Raw genomic sequence first — 24192 nt, forward strand, 5'->3', positions numbered from 1 at the left:
ACTATTTCTTGATCCGTTCTCGTTATGTCACTGTGAATATCATTCACAAAAAATATCTACTCTAAATATTCCACTTGGAGGCCTTATATAAATTCCTAATTTGAGAGGACATGACTATAGACCCAAAGAAGTTTAGATAACAAATCTAAATCCTTCCTATAAAGATTAAGTTATGGAAAAAAGGCAGCTAATTTTTTTTATAGTAGACTAGACTAGAAACTTGGAATATTGTTATGTGCCTGTATTATTTCGTCTCAAATACACAAAATGATAATTGCTAGCTAAATATTTTTACATGTGAGGAAAAACAGTGAAGAGTTGGAAAGTATGATTTAAAATATTTAAAATGGATTAAAATATTAATATTGGTCTATATGTAGCACAAATTGTAAAACTAAATATTTATTCTTCTCCCAAAGAGAACCTTTTTGCTCTCATCTTTTATGGTTGTTATCATCACATATATTTCAGTTTATGTTAAACTTTTAGTTTAACCAACATTTGAAGTTATCCTGTATAGTCTGGTATGGCTTTAAATGCTAAAATGAAGGAATTATCTCATTATCTCAATGTGAAGTTAAAATACATACTTAATTCTATAACATGACCATTTAAAATATATAAATGTATTTGTTCCTTTTAAAAATTGTTTTCTAACAATGTTGAATGCTCTGTTTATAGTCATAAAGTCCTCAAATGTTGGATTGTATTAAGTGTGCAGGCAGCTTAACAAATTTCAAATTCTTTGAAACATAACAGTTATTTATGCTTATTTGCAAGGCAAAAAATAAACACTGTCATGAATTTTTCATACTAAGTTTTTCTATGTATTGTTTGTCACTATAAAACTTTTTGGGAAGAGATTCTTTATTATAGTTTAAATGTTTCACAATTTTGTAAAAACGCTAGTAATATTGTCTTCAGTTGTCCAACAATTTTTAGTTTCTTTTTAAATTAATTATACTTTAAGTTCATTTGATTCTTTGTGTATATATTTTTAAATTTTTAAGTGAACTTGTTAGCATTTGCACAAATGGTTTTACAAACAAAGTATCAGTTGTCAAGTGGTTGAATGTCTATCTTTCTGATGTTCTAGTTTCTTAAAACTTGATTTTAAATTGATTTTTAATAAAGCTGTATTTCAGTTATATATTTATGATCATATTACCCTAATTCAAATATAATAGCATTTTCTATATATATTTAGAGTGTTCAGATTTTGTGTGTGTTAATAATAATCGGAAAAGAATTCGTTTTAACTGTCAGGTTTTTTTCTCCAAGGTTTGTTAAATTTGAGAATAAAAATTAAAGTGGAATTTCTGTTGTAATAACCTTTCTTTCTGTGTTGTACTTTTGTTGTAGTTAAGTTCCTGTGCACGTTTGGGTCTAAGCTATTGAGCTAATTTATTAATAAGTGCTAAATATAACATTAAAGGAATGCTTAGCCGGCTGTGTTGAATGCTGCATGGTCCTATCACAGGAGAAAGGAGGATAGTACAGTATATTATGAAAGTAATTGTAATGTGTAGTGTATAATTACATATAGTATGTAATTATTTCATAATAGCACCTTAAGCCAAGTATTGCAAAGGTAATTAAAATGTTGTTCTCAACTACAATTTTGAAGTTACTGAAGTACCTGTCCTTGATAATGCCTAACTTTTATGCTAAAGATAATATGAAAAGGTAGATTAATTTGTTCTTCATTTTGTTTCATTTCCAGGTGGAGGTTTGGCCGTTGGAACAGTTCTTCTAATTGGTTAGTATAGCATACATACTTTGCTCTTCCCAATCATAGTTTTATGTTGTGCATAATGATTTTATGGGTTTGTCTGTTCTGAGATTAATTCTATAACACTCTTCAAGAGTTAAGGTAAATTAAAGAGGAATTGCCTTATGTTTAATTTACTGATTTAGAAAAGTACATGTGAAAATATAGCTCTTATAATTAAAGAGTGTTCGCAGTGCCTTGTCTTCCATTTGTTTTAAAAAGATGAAAATAATGCCAATAGATTTTTTGGGAGAATCTCAGTATTTAGAGTGGGATTGTTACAGTGATTTATTTGATAATTGGATGTACACATAAGCCCATTGTATATATCACAGATTTTTACCTTGTCTTCTTATTCAGAGAAAAATGACAAGGATAAATCACATTTTTGTTCATATTTAAACCTTCCATACGTCTTACTTAAAAATACATACATAACCCAATTTACCTTTCTTTTAAGTTTAGATCACAGAATGTTGAAATTGAAATAAATCTTGACAGTTATGTAATCCAGGTTTCCACCTGGCCATGCAACACTTTTCAGATACCAAACACCATTTAAGTACAGATGATCTAATTTAACAGCCTTCCCTGGTGGTTCAGATGGTAAAGAATCTGCCTGCAATGCGGCAGACTCAGGTTGGATACCTGGGTCGGGAAGATTTCCTGGAGAAGGAAATGGCAACCCACTCCAGTATTCTTGTCTGGAAAATCCCAAGAATGTAAGAGCCTGGCAGGCTACAGACCATGGCATCTCAAAAGAGCTGGACACAACTGAACGACTTCACTTTGACTTTATCTAGTTTAAAGGGCTCACTACTTCACCAGGCAAACCTTTGTTATTTGAAAATGTATGATTCACTAGAAAGTTCTTTATGTTAATGTTTAATTTGTATGCCTGTGATGAGTTTGTTGTTCCTAGTTTTTTGTCCTCTAATACTCTTTCACCTGACACTCTTAAAATATTTTAAAATAACAATTTAATCACCTCAAATCTTCTCCAGACTAAATAGACATAGTTTCTTAAAATGGATTTTATGCATCGTGGTTGTCACACTGCTCATTCTCTTGGTTATTCTCTTGTCACACCTTCTGCTCTAGCATTGTCTTTTTGCGCACAGAACTGAATATACTCCAGATTTAATATGCATGCATGTGTGTTCAGTCATGTCCAATTCTTTGTGACCTGCATTGACTGTAGCCCACCAGGCTAGGCTGTCCATGGGATTATCCTAGCAAGAATACTGGGGTGGGTTCCTGTTTCCTCCAGGGTATCTTCACTACCCAGGGATCAAACCCACATCTGCTGTGACTTCTGCATGGGAAGGCACATTCTTTACCACTGAGCCACCTGGGAAGGCTTAATTTAGTATGACCTATGCTTAATTCTAGAAGTGGTGGGAACTCAAATATTTCTACCTAAGTAATATACATGGAGGCATTCAGCATCTTGCTTTTTCTACTAAATATATGTTAGGAAAACAAAAAAAAAAATGTGGTCCACAGGAGAATGAAATGGCAAACCACTTCAGTATTCTTGCCTTGGGAACCCCATGAACAGTATGAAAAGGCAAATAGATACGACACTGAAAGATGAACTCCCCAGGTCAGTAGGGGCTCCATATGCTACTGGAGAAGAGTAGAGAAGTAACTCCAGAAAGAATGAAGAGGTGGAGCCAAAGTGGAAAAAACACGCTTTTATGGAGTGACTGGTGATGGAAGTAAAGTCCAGTGCTGTAAAGAACAGTATTGCATAGGAACCTGGAATGTTAGGTCCATAAATCAAGGTAAATTGTGAGTGGTCAAACAGAAGATGGCAAGAGTGAACATCGACGTTTTAGAATTCAGTGAACTAATTGGACTGGAATGGGTGAATTTAATTCAGATAAAGGTTTTATCTACTGTGGGCAAGAATCCCTTAGAAGAAATGGAGTAGCCCTAATAGTCAACAAGAGAGAGTGCAGTGTCAAAAATGACAGAATAATCTCAGTCCTTTTCCAAGGCAAATCATTCGGTATCATAGTAATCCAAGACTATGACCAACCACTAATATTGAAGAAGCTGAAGTTGACAGTTCTATGAGTACCTACAAGACCTTCTAGAGCTAACACCAAAAATAGATATCCTTTTCATCATAGGAGACTGGAATCCAAACACAGGAAGTCAGGATATACCTGGAGTAACAGGCATATTTGTCCTTAGAGTAGAAAATGAAGCAGAACAAAGGCTAACAGAGTTTAGCCAAGAGAACACACTGGTCATAGCAAACACCCTGTTCTACCAACACAAGAGATGACATCATGATGACACATGAACATCACCAGATGGTCAGTACCAAAACCAGATTGATTAGATTCTTTGCAGCTGAAGATGGAGAAGCTCTGTACACTCAGCAAAAACAAGACTAGGAGCTGACTGTGGCTCATATCTTGAACGCCTTATTGTAAAAGTCAGACTGAAATTAAAGAAAGTAGGGAAAACCGTTAGACCATTCAGACATGACCTAAATCAAAGCCCTTATGATGATACAGTGGAAGTGACAAATTGATTCAAGGGATTAGTTTGATAGAGTGCCTAAAGAACTACACACGGTGTTTCGTGACATTGTGCAGGAGGCAGTAATCAAGACCATCCCCAAGAAAAAGAAATCCAAAAATGCAAAATGGTTGTCTGAGGAGGCCTTACAAACAGCTGAGAAAAGAAGAGAACTGAAAGGAAAAGGAGAAAAGGAAAGATATACCCATTTGAATGCAGAGTTCCAAAGAATAGCAAGGAGAGATGAGAAAGCCTTTCTCAGTGATCAATGTAAAGACATAGAGGAAAACAATAGAATGGGAAAGACTAGAGATCCCTTGAAGAAAGTTACAGATACCAAGGGAACATCTCATGCAAAGATGGGCACAATAAAGGACAGAAATGGTATGGACCTAACAGAAGCAGAAGATATTAAGAAAAGGTGGCAGTGATACACAGAAGTATACAAAAAAGCTCTTCATAACCCAGATAATCACGATGGTGTGACAGACATCCTGGAGTGTAAAGTCAAGTGGGCCTTAGGAAGCATCACTACAAACAAAGTTAGTGGAGATGATGGAATTCCAGCTGAGCTATTTCAAATCCTGAAAGATGATGCTGTGAATGTGCTGCATTCAATATACCAGTAAATTTGGAAAACTCAGCAGTGGCCACAGGACTGGAAAATGTCAGTCTTCATTCCTATCTCAAAGGCAATGCCAAAGAATGCTCAAACTACCACTCAATTGCACTCATCTCACATGCTAGCAAAGTAATGCTCAAAATTCTCCAAGCCAAGCTTCAACAGTATGTGAACAGAGAACTTCGGCATGTTCAAGCTGGATTTAGAAAAGGCAGAGGGACCAGAGATCAAATTTCCAACATCTGTTGGATCATGAAAAAAGCATGAGAGTTCCAGAGAAACATCTACTTTTGCTTTACTGACTATGTCAAAGCCTTTGACTGTGTGGATCACAACAAACTGGAAAATTCTTAAAGAGATGGAAATACCAGACCACCTTACCTGACTCCTAAGATATTTGTATGCAGGTCAAGACCCAACAGTTAGAACCAGACAGGGAACAACAGACTGGTTCCAAATCGGGAAAGGAGTATGTCAAGGCTATATAATGTCACCCTGCTATTTAACTTATATGTAGAGTACATCATGTGAAATGCCAAGCTGAATGAACCACAAGCTGGAATCAAGATTGCCGGGAAAAATATCAATAACCTCAAATATGCAGATGACACCACCCTTATAGCAAACAGCAAAGAGGAACTGAAGAGCCTCTTGATGAAAGTGAAAGAAGAGAGTGAAAAAGCTGGCTTAAAACTCAACATTCAAAAAAACAAAGATCATGACGTCCAATCCCATCACTTCATGGCAAAGAGATGGGGAAACAATGGAAATAGTGACAGACTTTATTTTCTTGGGCTCGAAAATCACCACAGATGGTGACTGCAGCCATAAAATTAAAAGGTGCTTGCTCCTTGGAAGGAAAGCTATGACCAACCTAGACAGCATATTAAAAGCAGAGACATTACTTTGCCAACAAAGGTCTGTCTAGTCAAAGCTGTGGTTTTTCCAGTAGTCATGTACAGATGTGAGAATTGGACTATAAAGAAAGCTGAGCACCGAAGAATTGATGCTTTTGAACTGTGTTGTTGGAGAAGACTCGTGAGAGTCCCTTGGACTGCAAGGAGATCCAGCCAGTCCATCCTAAAGGAGATCAGTTCTGGGTGTTCTTTGAAAGGACTGATGTTGAAGCTGAAACTCCAATACTTTGGCCACCTGATGTGAAGAACTGTCTCAAGCTGGCAAGGATTGAAGGCAGGAGGAGAAAGGGATGAGATGGTTGCATGGCATCACTGACTCAAAGGACATGAATTTGAGTAAACTCCGGGAGTTGGTGATGGACAGGCAAGCCTGGTGTGATGCAGTCCATGGGATTGAAAAGAGTTGTATGTGACCAAGCAACTGGACTGAACTGATATTTTAGAAATCAGTCCATGTGCATTCTTATAAGTATCCCTCATTCTTCTTGACAACTGAATAGCAATTCATTGTATGGATGTGCCATAATTTTCTTAAATTTTTCTCTACTGATAAGGATAACTCATTATCTTCTGTTACAAACAATCCTATTGTACAAATTTTATATGTGTAAGGTTTGCATGTATGTATAAGTATCTATAGAATAAGTTCTAAAATACAGGCTTGCTTAAGACAAGCATGTGAAATTGTATTAGTTACTAGATTGCTCTCCCAAGAGGTTATACTACCTGATACTTCAGTCAGCTGTTATAACTAGGTTACCTTCACCCTTAACAATGTTGTACATTATCAAGGATTTTAATCTTTATCAGTCCAAATAAGTGAAAAGTGGAGAATTGCATTTCTTGATTTGAACCGGAAATTTTCTCTTTAATGTACAAAAATATAGTGAGTTATTGTAGTGGTTTAAAAAATATGCAAGTGAATTTTTATCCTTTTCTCCAGGGAAAATATGTGTGAATGATACTAAAATCCAGTGATGATTGATAATCATTCAAACAATTTTCACTGAACACCCACTTGCATGCTACATTCTGGGGTTAGAAATATAAATGAGTTATTCTCTTTCCCTAAGGAAGAGATATAAGTAAAGCAAATAATTATAAGTTAATATGATATGTTTCCTGTTAATGTATTTTATGGTTGGTTGTAATTGTACAAGGAATTCCTGTTGATTTTTGCATATCAATCTTACAACCAGCACCTTTTGAATTATTTATAGATTCACTTGAATGTTAAGTAGGCAGTCATCTTCTGCAGTGAAAGTGCTGCATTCAATATGCCAGCAGATTTGAAAAAGCAAGAGAGTTCCAGAAAAACATCTATTTCTGCTTTATCGACTGTGCCAAAGCTTTTGACTGTGTGGATCACAATAAACTGTGGAAAATTCTGAAAGAGATGGAAATACCAGACCACCTGATCTGCCTCTTGAGAAATCTGTATGCAGGTCAGGAAGCAACAGTTAGAACTGGACATGGAACAACAGACTGGTTCCAAATAGAAAAAGGAATACGTCAAGGCTGTATACTGTCACCCTGCTTATTTAACTTATATGCAGAGTACATTACAGAGAAGGCAACGGCACGCCACTCCAGTACTCTTGCCTGGAAAATCCCATGAACGGAGGAGCCTGGTAGGCTGCAGTCCATGGCATCTCTAGGAGTCGGACATGACTGAGCGACTTCCCTTTCACTTTTCACTTTCATGCATTGGAGAAGGAAATGGCAACCCACTCCAGTGTTCTTGCCTGGAGAATCCCAGGGACGGGGGAATCTGGTTGCCTTCCGTCTATGGGGTCACACAGAGTCGGACATGACTGAAGCGACTTAGCAGTAACAGTAGCAGAGTACATCATGAGAAACACTGGGCTGAAAGAAGCACAAGCTGGAATCAAGATTTTCAGGAGAAATATCAATAACCTCAGATAGGCAGATGACACCAGCCTTATGGCAGAAAGTGAAGAGGAACTCAAAAGCCTCTTGATGAAAGTGAAAGAGGAGAGTGAAAAGGTTGGCTTAAAGCTCAACATTCAGAAAACGAAGATCATGGCATCTGGTCCCATCACTTCATGGGAAATAGATAGGGAAACAGTGGAAATAGTGTCAGACTTTATTTTTTGGGGCTCCAAAATCACTGCAGATGGTGACTGCAGCCATGAAATAAAAAGACACTTACTCCTTGGAAGGAAAGTTATGACCAACCTTGATAGCATATTGAAAAGCAGAGACATTACTTTGCCAACAAAGGTCTGTCTAGTCAAGGCTATGGTTTTTCCAGTGGTCATGTATGGGTGTGAAAGTTGGACTGTGAAGAAAGCTAAGCACCGAAGAATGGATGCTTTTGAACTGTGGTGTTGGAGAAGACTCTTGAGAGTCCCTTGGACTGCAAGCAGATCAGCCCTGGGTGTTCTTTGGAAGGATTGATGCTAACGCTGAAACTCCAATACTTTGGCCACCTCGTGCGAAGAGTTGACTCATTGGAAAAGACTCTGATGCTGGGAGGGATTGGGGGCAGGAGGAGAAGGGGACGACAGAGGATGAGATGGCTGGATGGCATCACCGACTCGATGGATGTGAGTTTCAGTGAACTCCGGAAGTTGGTGATGGACAGGGAGGCCTGGCGTGCTGCAATTCATGGGGTTGCAGAGTCGGACGACTGAGCAACTGAACTGAACATCTTCTGCAAACATTGGAGATGTTATTTTGTAACAGATTCTGGTGTTTTAAAAGTGAGTGCATCCAAAACAAACAAAATAAATATATGGTAGTGGCTTTCAAACCAGGCAGTAGGCAAAGCCTACAAGGATTTTGAGGAGTATATTAGAGACTTGAGTCACTATAAACAGATTGTTAGTAGAAATCTGTAGTTTGAGGACACTGCCAATGAGAATGAAAAGGAAGATGCCTGTTACTGAAAGCTGGAGGAAGGGGATACTGGTTGTACAGTGGCAGAAAGCTTAGTGGTGACATTGGCAGTTACGTGGAAACAACACATGCCTAATGAAGCTGGTGATCTAACTGAGGAGAGTTTTTTTTTTAATAATAAGTAATAAAGGAAAACTTAGAATAACTAAAGTACAGTGACAGATTTTTTTAAAAGTCTATCTATGACGAAGTATCAGTTCACCAAGTATTACACTGGGTATTCAATAACTATTTATTGAATTAATAATTGAACAAAACAGTACAGCAAGTATAAAGTAAAGGCCGCCTTTGTAGAGTCTGGTCTTTCCATAAAGCTAATATTCTGAATCATCTCATTATTGTTTTTGCACTACTATCATTTTCTCAGTGTATAAGATTTTTAAAGATATCTATAATTTAAGTAGGAGAAGGCAATGGCACCCCACTCCAGTACTCTTGCCTGGAAAATCCCATGGACAGAGGAGCCTGGTAAGCTGCAGTCCATGGGTCGCTAGGAGTTGGACACAACTGAGCGGCTTCCCTTTCACTTTTCACTTTCATGCTTTGGAGAAGGAAATGGCAACCCACTCCAGTGTTCTTGCCTGGAGAATCCCAGGGACAGGGGAGCCTGGTGGGCTGCCGTCTCTGGGGTCACACAGAGTCGGACACGACTGAAGCAACTTAGCAGCAGCAGCAGCATAATTTAAGTAAACTTAGATTCATGTTGATATTTGCTGGAAACCAGTGCAATACTGGTCGATGTTTGGTAGAAACTAATGCAATTTCCCTTCAATTAAAAATAAATTTAAAAAAATTTTTAAGTAAACTTAGTTTTATTATGTTACCTTGTTTTGTTTCTCAGAAGTCTTAAAATTTGAAAGCATTTTTACATTTCTTTGAAAGATTAGATTAGCAGAAGGAGTCTTATCTACTAGGTTTTCTGCTTTTCTCCATTTTCAAGTCAGTACAATATATACAGTAGATGAACTCTGCCTTAAGAAAGGGTGAATGGTCTAAATCTAAGCCAGGTGTGAAGATTTAAGGTCAGAGGTAGGGAGCTTAGGGCATTACTGTATGCTTGTCACTCAAAGATTTTTTTAAATTCTACAAATAAGGAAAATTCCTTATAGCTCAATTGGTAAAGAATCTGCCTGCCCCATACAGGAGACCTGGGTTCAATTCCTGGGTTGGGAAGATCCCCTGGAGAAGGAATTGGCAACCCACTCCAGTATTCTTGCCTGGAGAATCTTATGGACAGAGGAGCCTGGCAGGCTATAGTACATGGGGTCGCAAGAGTCGGACACGACTTAACGACTAAACCACCACCACCACAGTATGAAGATGATTTTCATTAATTAATAACTTTTCACTATAGGCTGTGAATATTCTAATAATTTTCTCATTTGCCAAGACAGTATGTGTACCAGTGTTTACATGCACATGTGTGTGGGGTAACAGAGGAGTGGGTTTACAGTTTCAGAAGCAAGGTATCTGAGGAAACTGGAGACAGTGAGCACTGCCAGAAAACCCATGATAGGTCCATTTAGACCTTTGGAATGCAACAAAATGAATATGAAGGCCATTCTCTGAGGAATAACTGAGGGACTCCTACCTGTACTTTGAAAACCAAATAAAGAGTTTTCTTAAAACATGTTTCATTCTTTAGCACTGGAAAAGGTTTTGAGATGTTTTATGTTTAGATAGCTTTCTGACAGTCTGGTTCACATGTAAATTTGGCACACCTGAAAAGTATCAAAAGTGAAAGCATAGCATAAATATTTAAAGTTCACACAGCTTCTTTTTTACATAAAGGATCTTGAACTATATGTGCAGATATGAAGCATCATAGGTTGTCCTAAGTGTTCTCTTGTGCAGTCCATTTTTATTCTATAGCCTGAGTGAACTTTCTGATATGAAAATCTCATCATGGTCCTTGCTTAGGACCTTTTTGTGTTCTCTGTGGATCTTAACATAAAGTCCAGAGACCTTTATATATGAGCTGCCTCTTCTGATTCACTTTAGCCTTTTCTCTTCTCGTCTTCTCACCTCCTTCCTCAAGCTTTGTATTTATTTCCCTAAGCTTTTAATTCCATCAAAGTGCCATTCTCTCACCTCTCTTCAGGCCTTTGCTTAAGTTCTTTCTTGTTGCCTCTTTTTTCCTAACTCTTAATCATCTTTTAGTGAAAGAAAACTCCACTTAAGTATTTCTTCCAAAAAGTCATCCTTAACTGTTGCTTTCCTTCTTCTCATTCCCAGTGAGTAGTATTCCTCTTATATAAATACTCCTGTAGTGTTCTTTATTTACTTTCTCATGACACTTACTTTATTGAGAAAACCTGATCATGTATTTTATTCAGGAGACTGATGGTAAGCACTGTAATCAAGGGGACTATATACGGGCACATGAATGAACAAATGCATGAATAAATGAATGATATGACAGGCTGGCTAAAAATAATTTATCATGGTTAGAAATGTGTAATCATGGAGTATTTTGAGTATGAAGGATGCACTGCAAGAATAAAGTAAAAAACTTGAAGTGATAAAAATACTCATTGCCCTAATCTAAAGATGAGGTGAGGTTTGTTACTATGCTTTTAAGACTTTAATCATAAATTTACTGTCATATTTTGATGGGATAACAACAGAAACTAACTTTTCTGTTTCTGCATTTCATTATGTATATGAGTCTAAATGTTAAACTAGCTTTGCTTACTGTGTGATATCATTTCCCTGTTTTTCTTCTTTTAATAGGACCCTCAAAAGAATTTGATGTCTGCTTCTGTGTTATATAAATGTGTGGGAGATGTGAGGGAGAGAGTAGGTAGGATGATTCCAAAATTTTTGGCAGAGAAAGTTTGGAGTTAATACCATTAGATAAAGTCAGAAAAGGAGGAATGAGCAAATACTGAGGTAAAGTAATGAATTCAGTTTAATCACAGTGAATTTTATGTTCCAAGTAGCTCTACCTAGTACAGAGTTGGCTATTTGGGTATTAAATTTAGGCTAGAGAAAAATATTTGGGATTCCTAAACATTATTGACTTCCTTGTTGGCTCACATGGTAAAGCATCTGCCTATGATGTGGGAGACCTGGGTTCGACCCTGGGTTGGGAAGATCCCTTGGAGAAGGAAATGGCAACCCACTCCAGTACTCTTGCCTGGAAAATCCCAGGGACGAAGGAGCCTGTTAGGCTACAGTCCATGGGGTCGCAAAGAGTAAGACACAACTGAGCACCTCGCTTTCACTTTCAATGTTATTTAACTAATGTTTTATTCAGTGTATGTTTTAGTTGAAATCATAGGCATGCACTAGAATGCTCAAGATTATGTACCCTTGTGGATCCAGAGATAGATTTTAGGTTGTCTCAATTCAAGCCAACTACCAGCAAATTTGTGTATGACTGTGTATATTTTTAGAGCAGCATAGAAAGTTTACATCAGTTTCTTAGAGTGGCCTGAGACTCCAAAAAAGACTCAGAAGAACTAGAGTAAAAAGAAAAGCAGATCAAAATCAAAAGCCTAAACACATCAGTATTTAACAGAGAAATAAAGGAAAATAAGCCCAGGAAAGAGGGTAAGAAGTTAACAGCATAGTTTCTGGAATCAGACTTCCTAGATTCAGCAGTGGCTCTGCTATTTCCTAGCAGTATCACCATTCGCAAGCTATTTACATTCTCTTTACCTTTAAGATAGAAATTAATAATATTTATAAGGTTATCATAAGGGTTAAGTGAACTAATGCATGAGATGTGTGTTGCACCACGTACAACATATAGTTAATGAAGGTCACAGAGTCGGATATGTCACAGAGCGACTAAGCACAGCACAGTACAATGGCCTATAGGTCACTTACTTGCTGTTTTTAATGTAATGTTGACTGTACCGACCAGCCTTCCCAACACGAGATTCTACCTCTTTGAAGAGTTTTCTAGGGACAGATGAGGCCAGAATGAAGCAGAGCACTACCCACAAAAACCATACCTACCACCTGCGTGGAAACCACCATAACTCCTAGGCTTCAAGCAACTGACTTGAAAAGAGCAGATCCAAATGAGAATAGGGACAACTCTTCTTCCTAAACTAGACAGACAATTCTGTAAATTGATCTCTGCCACTTGCCTTTTGCCTTCCTCTCCTAGCAATAGAATGAGGACTTGGAAGCAGAATGTACAGAAAGAAGTATTTTAGAACTTTTCCTTTATTGTAGATCCCCTCTGCCCCACTGAGACCTTCAAGCTACAAGTTTTAGTCTGCACTGAAGGAGGGGGAAAACTTTACTTTGAATGTTAACGTTTTAAACTTAACTCAGATTTTAATCAGAGAAGGCAATGGCAGCCCACTCCAGTACTCTTGCCTGGAAAATCCCATGGACAGAGGAGCCTGGTGGGCTGCAGTCCATGGGGTTGCTAAGAGTCGAACACTACTGAGTGACTTCACTTTCACTTTTCACTTTCCTGCATTGGAGAAGGAAATGGCAACCCACTCCAGTGTTCTTGCCTGGAGAATCCCAGGGACGGCGGAGCCTGGTGGGCTGCCGTCTGTGGGGTTGCACAGAGTCAGACACGACTGAAGCGCAGCAGCAGAAGCAGATTTTAATGACTGGAAATGATGAGAAGGTCATGGAATCCACTCTGGATATCATTAAGAGATACAAAAAGAAAGTTTTGACATAGCATAGTTGAAAGCAATGACTAAACAAAATTGTTTCATATTTGTGTACATAAGAATTGAGAGCTCTGTATAAGCTACTTACATATATAGAGAATGGCTAAGGAAACAGGAAAAGTGGGAGCAAGGAGTTTCTTAAAAAATGAGAAAGGAAGAGGGTAGTTCCAAAAAGAAAATTGTCTATAGCAATAGCCACAGTAGACAAAAAGGATAAAAATTTTAAAGTGTCCCAGAAATTTAACAGTTACCAAATCATTGGTGATTTTCAGACCAGGGTCAGTGGAACCATAGGGCCAGCTCATTTGAACTTTGATATTAAGTTGGAATTAAGGTGGGATTGATGTTCCAGTTGTTTCTATCATTAGGCTGCATTCTACCCCTTGGAGGCATTAATCAGTCAGTTCAGTCACTCAGTCATGTCCAACTTTTCACAACCCCATGAACCACAGCATACCAGGCCTCCCTGTCCTTCACCAACTCCCAGAGTTTACCCAACCTCAGGTCCATTAAGTCAGTGATGCCATCCAACCATCTAATCCTCTGTCGTCCCCTTCTCCTCCTGCCCCCAATCCCTCCCAGCATCAGAGTCTTTTCCAATGAGTCAACTCTTCGCATGAGGTGGCCAAAGTACTGGAGTTTCAGCTACAACATCAGTCCTTCCAATGAATATCCAGGACGGATCTGCTTTAGGGTGGACTGGTTGAATCTCCTTGCAGTCCAAAGGACTCTCAAGAGTCTTCTCAACACCACAGTTCAAAACCATCAATTCTTCAGCGCTCAGCTTTCTTCACAGTCCAACTCTCACATCCTTACATGACTACTGGAAAAACCATAGCTTTGACTAGATGCACCTTTGTTGACAAAGTAATGTCTCTGCTTTTTAATATGCTGTCTAGGTTGGTCATAACTTTCCTCCCGAGGAGTAAGCGTCTTTTAATTTCATGGCTGCAATCACCATCTACAGTAATTTGGAGCCTAAAAAAATAAAGGCAGCCACTGTTTCCACTGTTTCCCCATCTATTTGCCAGAAAGTCATGGGACCAGATGCCATGATCTTAGTTTTCTGAATATTGAGCTTTAAGCCAATTTTTTCACTCTCCTCTTTCACTTTCATCAAGGGGCTCTTTATTTCTTCTTTACTTTATGCCATAAGGGTGGTGTCATCTGCATATCTGAGTTTATTAATATTTCTCCTGAAAAACTTGATTCCAGCTTGTGCTTCTTCCAGCCCAGCATTTCTTATGATATACTCTGCATATAAGTTAAATAAGCAGGGTGACAATATACAGCCTTGATGTACTCCTTTCCTATTTGGAACCATTCTGTTGTTCCATGTCCATTTCTAACGGTTGCTTCCTGACATGCATACAAGTTTCTCAAGAGGCAGGTCAGGTGGTCTGGTATTCCCATCTCTTTCAGGGTTTTCCACAGTTTGTTGTGATCCACACAATCAAAGCCTTTGGCATAGTCACTAAAGCAGAAATAGATGTTTTTCTGGAACTCTCTTGCTTTTTCGATGATCCAGCAGATGTTGGCAATTTGATCCCTGGTTCTTCTGCCTTTTCTAAATCCAGCTTGAACATCTGAAAGTTCACAGTTCACGTATTGCTGAAGCTTGGCTTATAGAATTTTGAGCATTGCTTTACTAGAATGTGAGATGAGCACAATTGTGTGGTAGTTTGAGCATTCTTTGGCATTGCCTTTCTTTGGGGTTGGAATGAAAACGGACCTTTTCCAGTCCTGTGGCCACTGCTGAGTTTTCCAGATTCGCTGACATTTGAGTGGAGCACTTTCACAGCATCATCTTTTAGGATTTGAAAAGGCTCAACTGGAATTCCATCACCTCCACTAGCTTTGTTCATAGTGATGCTTTCCAAGGCCCCCTTGACTTCACATTCCAGGATGTCTGGCTCTAGGTGAGTGATCACACCATTGTGATTATCTGGGTCATGAAGATCTTTATTGTACAGTTCTTCTGTGTATTTTTGCTACCTCTTCTTAATATCTTCTGCTTCTGTTAGGTCTATACCATTTCTGCCCATTATCGAGCCCATCTTTGCAAGAAATGTTCCCTTAGTATCTGATTTTCTTGAAGAGATCTCTAGTCTTTCCCATTCTGTTGTTTTCCTCTGTTTCTTTGTATTGATCACTGAGGAAGGCTTTCTTATCTCTCCTTGCTATTTTTTGGAACTCTGCATTCAAATGGGTATATCTTTACTTTTCTCCTTTACTTTTTACTTCTTTTCTTTTCACAGCTGTTTGTAAGGCCTCCTAAGACAACCATTTTGCTTTTTTGCATTTCTTTTTCTTGGGGATGGTCTTGATCCCTGTCTGCTGTACAGTGTCACAAACCTCCGTCCATAGTTCATCAGGCACTCTATCTATCAAATCTAGTTCCTTAAATCTATTTCTCACTTCAACTGTATAATCATAAGGCATTTCATTTAGGTCATACCTGAATGATCTAGTGGTTTTCCCCACTTTCTTCAATTTAAGTCTGAATTTGGCAATAAGGACTTCATGATCTGAGCCACAGTCAGCTCCCGGTCTTGTTTTTGCTGACTGTATAGAGCTTCTCCATCTTTAGCTGCAAAAAATATAATCAATCTGATTTCGGTGTTGACCATCTGGTGATGTCCATGTGTAGAGTCTTCTCTTATGTTGTCGGAAGAGGGTGTTTCCTATGACCAATGTGTTCTCTTGGCAAAAGTCTATTAGCCTTTGCCTGCTTCATTCTGTACTCCAAGGCCAAATTTTCCTGTAACTCCGGGTGTTTCTTGAATTCCTCCTTTTGCATTCTAGCCCCCTATAATGAAAAGCACATCCTTTTGGGGTGTTAGTTCTAAATGTCTTGTAGGTCTTCATAGAACCGTTCAACTTCAGCTTCTTGAGTGTTACTGGTTGGGGCATAGCCTTGGATTACCATGATATTGAATGGTTTACCTTGGAAACGAACAGAGATCATTCTGTCATTTATGAGATTGCATCCAAGTACTGCATTTTGGACTCTTTGTTGACTAGATGGCTATTCCATTTCTTCTAAGGGATTCCTGCCCACAGTAGTAGATATAATGGTCATTTGAGTTAAATTCACCCATTTCAGTCCATCTTAGTTCGCTGATTCCTAGAATGTCGACATTCACTCTTGCCACCTCCTATTTGACCACTTCCAATTTGCCTTGATTCATTAATGAGCAAGTGTAGTTCCATTGCCGTATGACAGCCCATGAAATATTTGAAGCCAGCTCACTTGCATCCCTTGGGTCTCTTTTTATTCAAGGAAAATACTCATTTCTCATGCATTCCAGTCACTTCACCCTCTGGTCAGCCATTTGGAAGATGCTTTAGTCTGTGTAAGTCCTCAAATGAAATATATTATTATCAGTCTGGTCAACTACCATAGAATATAACAGAACAGTCATCTCTCTCAAACTAGGAATTGGAATATTAATATAGGCCAAAACTACATTTGCTTTTTGGCAGTTCTGTCACATCGTTATCATATTTGTCTGCCCAGTGTTAAGAGTATTTATTAAATAGATTAACAAAATGCTTATTGTACAACCTCAAATTTTTTTCACAGTATTGGTAATTTTCAGCTTCAACAGCTTAAATTTTTTTTTTACTTTTTTTGCTAATCCCTAAATGGGTGATCTTACCCCCATTAGTTTTTGCTGCCCCATGCAGTCTTTGAAAGAGTAAGATTGATAACTATTATAGTGTTTGTAACCAACCTAGATAGCATATTCAAAAGCAGAGACATTACTTTGCCAACAAAGGTCCGTCTAGTCAAGGCTATGATTTTTCCTGAGGTCGTGTATGGATGTGAAAGTTGGACTATGAAGAAGGCTGAGAGCCGAAGAATTGATGCTTTTGAACTGTGGTGTTGGAGAAGACTTGAGAGTCCCTTGGACTGCAAGGAGATCCAACCAGTCCATTCTGAAGGAGATCAGCCCTGGGATTTCTTTGGAAGGAATGATGCTAAAGATGAAACTCCAGTACTTTGGCCACCTCATGCGAAGAGTTGACTCATTGGCAAGGACTCTGATGCTGGGAGGGATTGGGGGCAGGAGGAGAAGGGGACGACAGAGGATGAGATGGCTGGATGGCATCACTGACTCGATGGACGTGAGTCTGAGTGAACTCCGGGAGTTGGTGATGGACAGGGAGGCCTGGCATGCTGTGATTCGCAGAGAGTCGGACATGACTAAGCAACTGATCTGATCTGATTTGATCTGATAATGTTTGTGTGTGTGTGTCTATGATAGGATATGTTTTCTGCCAAAGTACAGTAGATCTGAGTTTACAAGACAAGGTAAATTTTTGTTTTCCCCTTAGTAATTATAAATATTTGCTGTGTACTATATACCCAGTGGGCCTGCCTGGTGGCTCAGTAAAGAATTCACCTGCCAGTGCAGGAGACATAAGTTCAATGTCTGGGTCAGGAAGATTCCCTGGAGGAGGAAATGGCAACCCACTGCAGTGTTCTTGCCTGGAGAATCCCATGGACAGAGGGGCCTGCTTGTTTACGTCCATGGAATTTTGAAAGAGTTAGACACAACTTAGCAACTGAACAACAAGAATGTGCACAGTACTAGTGATATAACAGTAAGATGTGTTCTCTGCCAGGAGGAATTTTTAGCTTAGTGGGGAAATTTCAATAATGTGTATTAAATGCTAGTTGTAGCAGTTAACACTATGCCCAAGGGCACTCTGATCATGTCAGCTAGGCTTGAGGAAAGCTTCTCCAAAAATGAGGGTATCTAATCTGAATTTGGGAGGATTTAAGGGAATTAGCTACCAGTGAGGTGAAGTTCATTTATACTAAAGTCTTGAGTTCAGATGCAGTATGACTACTAGAGATAGTAATTTAAGATATGAATATAGATAAGATCAGTAGCGATTGTATATAGATTTTTTTTAAAAGTCAAAACCCTTAGTCATTAAAGAAGTAGGTAAAAAAGTGGGAACTTTGCCATTTAGTTTAGTTGTTTTACGTCTTCACTGATGATAAATTATTCAGTATTTTTTATAATCTACAAGCGAATATGCATAGTTTACGCAGTATGTGCATGCTCTTTGCAGTACTAATGCGTATATTTTATTCCCCTTCTGAGTATTGCATGCTAAATCACTTCAGTCATGTCCAAATCTTTGTGACCCTATGGACTGTAGCCTGCCAGGCTCCTCTGTCCATGGGATTCTCCAGGCAAGAATACTGGAGTCAATTGCCATGCCCTTCTCCAGGGATCTTCCCGACCCAGGGATCAAGCCCACATCCTTATGCCTTTTGCATTGGCACATGGGTTCTTTACCACTAGTGCCACCTGGGTATTATGTGTCCTCAATTTTATAAATAATTATTTCTCTTTTTCTAGTTAAATAATGGTGTCTTGGATGGTAAAGAATCCACGTCCAATGTGGGAGACATGGATTCGATCCCTTAGTTGGGAAGATACCTTGGAGGAGGGCATAGCAACTCACTCCAGTGTTCTTGCCTGGAGAATTCTCATGGACAGGGGAGCCTGGCAGGCTATAGAATCTCAAAGAGTTGGACATGACTGAGCGACTAAGCACTGCACAACACAGTTAAATAATTTAGGTTTACTTTTTTCTTTACTTAATAGTTATTCAGTGACCATTATGTACCTTCTAAAGGAAAAACAATAATCATATATTTTGTTATACCACTTTTAGCAAGTATTTTTATTTTTGCACGTTAAGCTCTCCTCCTTGGCTACAACCATGCAGAGACTATAGACCACACCAAAGGATTTCGTTCCTTCTCCCAGGAGCAATGAGAAACCACTAAAAGATTTTAAGTAGGAAAGTGCCATAATCAGGTTTGTATTGAATATTTTGAAAAGGTCACTGCTAAATTGAAGGAAGATTAGACTAGATGCAAAGAAGTAACAGGAAATTGCAGTCATCTAGCAAAAGCTGTTGGAGAAGGCAATGGCACCCCATTCCAGTACTCTTGCCTGGAAAATCCCATGGACAGAGGAGCCTGGTGGGCTGCAGTCCATGGGGTCGCTAGGAGTCGGGCATGACTGAGCGACTTCACTTTCACTTTTCACTTTCATGCATTGGAGAAGGAAATGGCAACCCACTCCAGTGTTCTTGCCTGGAGAATCCCAGGGACGGCGGAGCCTGGTGGGCTGCCGTCCATGGGGTCGCACAGAGTCGGACACGACTGAAGCAACATAGCAGCAGCAGCAGCAGCAAGAGCTGTTGGTAGCAAACCTAGAGGAGAGACATTGGTATGGAGCAAAGTGAATTCTAAAAATAGTTTGAAAATAAAACAGGATTTTAGGCATGGAGAGAAGGGTGTATTGGTGAGAGGGAGAGAAGAGGTATTAAGAATAAATTCTGATATTCTGAAAAACTGAAAGAAGACCACATTTGATGGAAGAAATCAATGAGTTTCTGCGTTCTATCTTGGACATACGGGATTTAAAGCACTTCAATGCTTCTGTATTTAATAGTAACAGAAGCCTGAAAGTGATGTAAAAGTCCATATTGGGGAGATAACTAAATATTGTAAATTATGAGACATAAATTTACTAGAATATTATGCCTCTTAAGCATCATAGTTAGAAGACTGTAATTCATGTGAGATTAAGTGGGAAAAGTGGGATAAAAAATTCAATAATAATTGTAACCATCCTACTATACAGCACAGGGAAGTATATTCAATATCCTGTGATAAACCATGATGGAAAAGAATATGAAAAAGAATATATACATGTATAACTGAATCACTCTGCTATACTCATAATTGTGACGCACAGGCGTAGTTGCTCTGCAGCGTGTGCTGTCTTCCTGGACCAGGGGTCAAACCTGTGTCCCCTGCATTGGCAAGAAGATTCTTAGCCACTGTACCACCAGGGAAGTCCCTAAATCGACTACATTTTTGATCATGGATTTACTTTAATATTCTGTGCCAAGAAGGTTTATAGATAAATTGCCACATGGTATTTTAGGTATGCCACAGGAGACTGTTTTAATAAACTGCCTTTTCTGAATTATAATTTACATATTAATACGATAAAAGACCCATTTTAAATGTGTATTTTAGTGATTTTTTTACAAATATATATATACTCATGTTACCACCACAACAATCACGATATAAACCATTTCCAACATCCCCCCTAAATTTTCTCAGACCCAAATATTTCCTGGTTCCCAAACACCTAACATCTTTCTAGCACTAGAATTTAGTTTTGCTTTCTCCAGAAAGTTATGACCAACCTAGATAGCATATTGAAAAGCAGAGACATTACTTTGCCAACAAAGGTCCGTCTAGTCAAGGCTATGGTTTTTCCAGCGGTCATGTATGGATGTGAGAGTTGGACTGTGAAGAAAGCTGAGCGCTGAAGAATTGATGCTTTTGAACTGTGGTGTTGGAGAAGACTCTTGAGAGTCCCTTGGACTGCAAGGAGATCCAACCAGTCCATTCTGAAGGAGATCTGCCCTGGGATTTCTTTGGAAGGAATGATGCTAAACCTGAAACTCCAGTACTTTGGCCACCTCATGTGAAGAGTTGACTCATTGGAAAAGACTCTGATGCTGGGAGGGATTGGGGGCAGGAGGAGAAGGGGACGACAGAGGATGAGATGGCTGGATGGCATCACCGACTGGATGGACGTTAGTCCAAGTGAACTCCGGGAGTTGGTGATGGACAGAGAGGCCTGGGGTGCTGCGATTCATGAGGTCGCAAAAAGTCGGACACGACTGAGCGACTGAACTGAACTGAAGACTATCAGATTAAGGCAGTCACATCATGTATACTTTTTACGTCTGACTTTTTTCACTTAATGTTTCTGAGATTCATTTTGTTGCCCATCTATCAACAGTCTATTTCTTTTGTTGTTGAGTCTTATCTCATGTGGATGTACCATCTGTTCTTCCATTCACTGGTTGATGGACACTTGTGCCATTCCCAGTTTTTGATTCTTATGGAAAAACTATCATAAACATTATGTGTACATCTATGTGTGAACATGTCTTGTCATCTCTTATGGGTAATAAGCAGGAATGGAGTTGTTGATTCTTATGTTTAACTTGATAAGAAACTGCCAATCTGTTTTCCAAATTTTACCATTTTACACTGCCTCTATCAATGTGGGAATGTTTTATTTGCTCCACATTTTTTCAATACTTGGTATTGTATTTTTATTTCAGCTGGTTTAGCAGGAAGGTAGTGGTTTTTCAGTGTTTCAGGTTGCATTATTTTGATGTTTAGTACCATTGAACATCTTTTCACGATCTTGTTGACCATTCATATATCTTCTTTGGAAGACATATTGTTCTACCTCATATACTTGTTTTAAGGAGGAAAAAAAAAATAAAAGCATTTGAGTATGCTTAATATATGGTAGAATTCTGACTATAATTTTTTTCTTTCTTACAGAAGAGGATAAATACAACATTTATTCTCCTTTGCTCTTCAAGTATTTCCTGGCAGAAGGAATTGTCAGTGGCCATGCTTTGTTGGTTGCATCTGCAAAAGAAGACCCTGCTGACATTTTACAGGTATAGAATGTATTAATTCAGTATTATATTTTGAATGTTTAATGAAAAAAATATTGCATATGTATATGTAAGCAGGATATATATTTGTGTATGTGCAAACTGTATTTAAATATATTAATGGGACCTCATGTGTCTTTTTTTCTCTTAAAAAAATGTATGAGATTTATTTGAACATATGGTCTCATTTTTATAGTCGAACAATTTTTTAACCTTTGTATCAGAGTGAGGAAATTTTAATAAGCTATTTAAAACTTAGAGTAAACAAAATTATTATTAAGTGATTATATGAGAACTTAATAAACTAGCTAGGTAAAGAAAAAATGCAAAATGTTGTCAGATTTTATGTTAACCAGTATTCCAAAGGTATAAGTTGGAAGAATGATACAGATATTGAAAGTACTCATTTATTAAAATTATTTTGTTTTGAGCATGCCAGAAATTATTTTCTTCCAAGAAATAAGCAATAATACTAAAATATGTGATTAAAATATTGAGTTGGCCAAAAATTCCTTTGGATTTTTCCATAAGATCTTAAGGAACTTTTTGGCCAACCCAGTACTATATCTTTTTAAGTCGAAGCATACTTTTCACCTCAGAGAAGGCAGTCATGACTTTTAGAATTATTAATTTCTTGGTAAAGAACAGGATCTCAATTTAAGCCATCCTTTGATTAGAATTCATAACCTTAAGTCATTTCCCCCCCCTCAGAGGATGTTTTAATTTCACTGTATAGTTTGCAAAATGGCAAATGAATAAGTCATTTATAAAAAATCTGTAGCATGACAAATACTAATTTATAATAACTGTCAAGAGACACCAACAAATTTCTACTCTCAAACATAAAAATTATCGTAATACTGAGGTCAAAACTAGCATGGTTCTTTCATATGAGTCAGACTTTGTTTATCAGATGAAAATACATCCAAGAGAATTGGAGAAGGGCATGGCAACCCACTCCAGTGTTGTTTCCTGGAGAATCCCCATGGACAGAGATGCCTGGCAGGCTACAGTCCTTGGGGTTGCAAAGAGTTGGACACGGCTGGGCAACTCATCACCAAAGATAAAACCTTTGTATAATTTTCCAGATGATTCCTTTCTGGCTGAAGAGCCTGTTTTCCTTCATTCTTATTTCTACTATTAACCCTTTGTAATATTTTCTTTCTTATTTTCTGTTTTTGTTTCTTCTTTAGTTCCTTTTCCCTTTGACCTTTATCATTTTGGTCAGTTTCGTAACAGTAGTCTGCTTGTCACAAGCAATGGAGTAAAGGCCAAAATCACTGTTGTACAGAAGCTTGTATAGGTTCTTCACAGCCCATTCCACAATATACTGAGCCTAAGATTTTGTATCAGACACAGCTGATATATAGGATTTATAGCTATATAGGAAATTTTTGCCAAGCCATAGGCAGGAAGGTCTATTTCTATGTGGTTTTTAAAATGTTTGACTTTTTTTTTTACTTCTTCCCTCTTCCAACCTGTGTAACTGATGTTAAAGCCTATCCTATACTTCTACATTTTGCCTTAGAGAACTACCTTGTTTTACTTGAAAGCTAATCTGTGACACCTTTATTAGGTACCTTGATTTGTACAGTTCAGTTCAGTCACTCACTTGTGTCTGACTCTTTGTGACCCCATGGATTGCAGCACGCCAGGCCTCCCTGTCCATCACCAACTCCCCGAGTTTACCCAAACTCATGTCCATTGACTCAGTGATGCCATCCAACCATCTCATCCTCTGCCATCCCCTTCTCCTCCCACCTTCAGTCTTTCCCAGCATCAGGGTCTTTTCCAGTAAGTCCGTTCCTCGCATCAGGTGGCCAAAGTATTGGAATTTCAGCTTCAACATCAGTCCTTCCAGTGAAGATTCAGGACTGATTTCCTTGAACATAGACTGGTTGAATCTTCTTGCAGTCCAAGGGACTCTCAAGAGTCTTCTCCAACACCATAGTTCAAAAGCATCAGTTCTTAGATGCTCAGCTTTCTTTATACTCCAATCTCACGTCCATACATGACTACTGGAAAAACCGTAGCTTTGACTAGACGGACCTTTGTTGGCAAAGTAATGTCTCTGCTTTTTAATATGCTGTCTAGGTTGGTCATAACTTTTCTTCCAAGGAGTAAGCGTCTTTTAATTTCATGACTGTAGTCAACATCTGCAGTGATTTTGGAGCCCCCAAAAATTAAGTGTGTCACTGTTTCCAGTGTTTCCCCATCTATTTTCCATGAAGTGATGGGACC

At 38.4% G+C, this 24192-nt stretch overlaps 1 protein-coding gene across 5 annotated transcripts in view; it reads left to right on the forward strand.

Annotated features, from left to right (window-relative positions):
* Positions 1–24192, forward strand: part of ELP4 (elongator acetyltransferase complex subunit 4) — a 244446-nt gene that overhangs the window by 5968 nt on the left and 214286 nt on the right. For all 5 annotated transcript variants that reach the window (XM_055549205.1, XM_055549209.1, XM_055549206.1 and 2 more), the window contains exons 2-3: positions 1724–1759; positions 21833–21954. In XM_055549205.1, the coding sequence (XP_055405180.1) occupies positions 1724–1759; positions 21833–21954 (158 nt within the window). The remainder of the gene's footprint in view (positions 1–1723; positions 1760–21832; positions 21955–24192) is intronic.

The sequence above is a fragment of the Bubalus kerabau genome, chromosome 15 (genome assembly GCF_029407905.1).
Source record: "Bubalus kerabau isolate K-KA32 ecotype Philippines breed swamp buffalo chromosome 15, PCC_UOA_SB_1v2, whole genome shotgun sequence".
NCBI classification, from domain to species: domain Eukaryota; kingdom Metazoa; phylum Chordata; class Mammalia; order Artiodactyla; family Bovidae; genus Bubalus; species Bubalus kerabau.